General features: G+C 31.8%; 1 protein-coding gene across 1 annotated transcript; it reads left to right on the top strand.

The window, feature by feature from the left end:
- The first annotated feature begins 374 nt into the window (after positions 1 to 374).
- On the top strand, positions 375 to 1957 carry LOC104903663 (hypothetical protein). Its single transcript, XM_010691739.3, has 2 exons — positions 375 to 667; positions 1533 to 1957. Exons 1-2 carry the CDS (start codon positions 549 to 551, stop codon positions 1762 to 1764), a joined length of 351 nt encoding a protein of 116 aa, XP_010690041.1. The 5' UTR covers positions 375 to 548; the 3' UTR covers positions 1765 to 1957.
- Positions 1958 to 2423: the final 466 nt, after the last annotated feature.

Genomic DNA, 2423 nt, shown 5'->3' with positions numbered 1-2423 from the left:
AAATGTTTACTAGTACTAGAAAATAAGAGTACATTTTCTTTAATAGCACTAGAAAATATTTAGTTAGTAGTTTTTTTTATATGATAGCTAGTAGTTAAAACTGTTTATTTGATATTTAAAAATGAACAATAGTTATGATGGAGATCGCTTCTCTTAAAGTTAAGGTGCAATGAAGCCCACTCATACAAGTAACCCAACCCACGTGCAAACAATAGCGGGTTGGGACACTTCATTGTTAGGTTAACAATTTGGTGGGTCTCAAATTCACCATCATGTTTATTCATATGTACCATATATTGTTGGGTCTATTCCAGAGTGACATTCATGTTTTTCTTGGAAAGCTGTTGCTAGCAAAAAGAATGGGTAAAAATGGGTTATGGGCTAAAAGGGTCAGTTGGGTCAATACCCATATCTTTAAAGGACAGTTAAAATTTATTCTTTGTGTGTATAAATACTAGCTAGTTTGTTGTGCCATTTTAGGTCATATTACATTATTACTCCAAATATTTAGTGCATAGAGCTTGTTAAGTTAGTGTGAAGGTACCTTAATGGGGGAGTTCAAGCACTTGGTGGTGGCAAAGTTTAAGGATGAAGTGGTTGTGGAAGACATTATCAAAGGGATGCAAGATCTTGCCTCGGAAATCGATACAGTCAAGTCCTTCGAATGGTGAGTTCAAGAAAAGTTGCCATCTTGACATAATATACACATTCTAATTTCTATATATATATATATATTGATGCTAAAATAATAGAAGTATATATCGTTTCTTAATCGGTAACATTTGATTAGAGATGATTTTATCAGGAAATGAAGTTAAAAATAAAATAATTTTCTTATTAATTGATGTTTTACTTGTTCAACATATAGTAATAATGTAATAAACTCTATTCATTGCCTTTTAGATTTACCATTTCTCTTTTGTAAGTCACACTTCACAAATGTTAAAAATAAGGAAAATTTCACAAGTTAGAAACGGGAAAAGATCTTTTGTCTTACTGATTTGAATCATTATAGGTGCCATTCAATCTTATTATTTAACGTTAATTATTATTGTGAGCAGTACATATATGGTACAAAAAAGTGGGACACAAAATTTCGGATGTATAAAAAACATATAGTTATTTAAATTTTGTTAGACCAATCAAGACTTGGTCTAACGGTACAAATTTGAATTCATAACTTCAAGATCATGACATCAAACTCCATTACAAACCTTTTGGGAGTGAATTTTCCTTTACCATCCCTGACCCCTCCCTCCCAAGAGTCTAATCCAAAAAATAACTTATATTTTTTGTATATTTGATTAAAATATATTCATTCAAAAAATCATTTTTTTTATGACACTCCTTACATAAGCTGTTTGTTGGGAATTGTGTGAATAACAAAATGGAAATTTTGAAAGGGGATCGAGATTCGATGGAGTAAAGATTCTTAAGGGTATCACTAGAGTAGTTTATTAATCCCAATAAGTCCTCTACATAGAAGCAAATTAACATAATTAGTAGCTAATGAATGCATAATGTGTAAATAGGGGACAAGATTTGGAGAGCCACGAGATGCTCAGGCAAGGATTTACACACTCATTCTTGATGGCATTCAACACCAAGGAAGATTACACTACATTTCTCGCTCATCCTAAGCATGTTGAGTTTTCAGCCACATTTTCTACGGTGATTGAGAAGGTCATCTTGCTAGATTTTCCTACTGTCCTTGCCAAGCCTATCAAGCCATCGTCGGAAACCGCCGAGCCAACGGCTGCTTGAGAGACGCAACACCAGCACCGGAAGCTTAAACTTCATTTCCTAGTAATATGGTATTTTAAGTGGTACCATTAGATATAATATATGTACCCTTCTTTTGTTTTTGCTTAAGAGTGAGATTTTTGCATGGTGTGACATGCATTACCTTTCATGTTGATCACCATAATGCACAAATGTTAATTGACTTGTCTTGTTATTCTGAAGGTCTTTTAGCTTTCTGCTGGTCTATTTATATTGGTATCAGTGTTAAAAATCATGCTCCTTAATGTGATGATGATTATTTGAGTGCCAATTCATACCCCTTCATCCCTTATTTTTTTCCCCCTTATATTTCGAGGACAAAATTGATAATTTTGACAAATAATTCACATCATTTGTAATTTAGTTTGGATATTAATTTTTTTTTTATTATAATTTATATAATAGGATAATTAATGATATTGAGTTAATATACTCTCTCTCTCATTTTTTGTTCTTTCTACTTGGAATCTTTACACTATTCACAATGTTAGAAAAAATCTTGTAAAATTTTCTCAATATATAAGAAAAACAAATATTACTTATGTGGGGTCTTGTTGAATTGATCTCAATGAATGTTATATAATGAAAGATATTTAAGATCAAAAAAGTGCATTAGCAAAGGCACACACTTAAAGTACTCC

The sequence above is a fragment of the Beta vulgaris genome, chromosome 9 (genome assembly GCF_026745355.1).
Source record: "Beta vulgaris subsp. vulgaris cultivar EL10 chromosome 9, EL10.2, whole genome shotgun sequence".
Lineage (NCBI taxonomy): Eukaryota > Viridiplantae > Streptophyta > Magnoliopsida > Caryophyllales > Amaranthaceae > Beta > Beta vulgaris.
The sequence above is the reverse complement of the archived record's forward strand: the minus strand, read 5'-3'. Positions and strand labels throughout refer to the sequence as shown.

What these genes read in the sequence shown, in the direction of transcription:
- LOC104903663 (XM_010691739.3), top strand. Translation starts at nt 549, where the DNA reads ATGGGGGAGTTCAAGCACTTGGTGGTGGCAAAGTTTAAGGATGAAGTG. An exon ending in ACAGTCAAGTCCTTCGAATG is followed by an intron (nt 668 to 1,532) that starts GTGAGTTCAAGA and finishes ATGTGTAAATAG; the next exon opens with GGGACAAGATTTGGAGAGCC.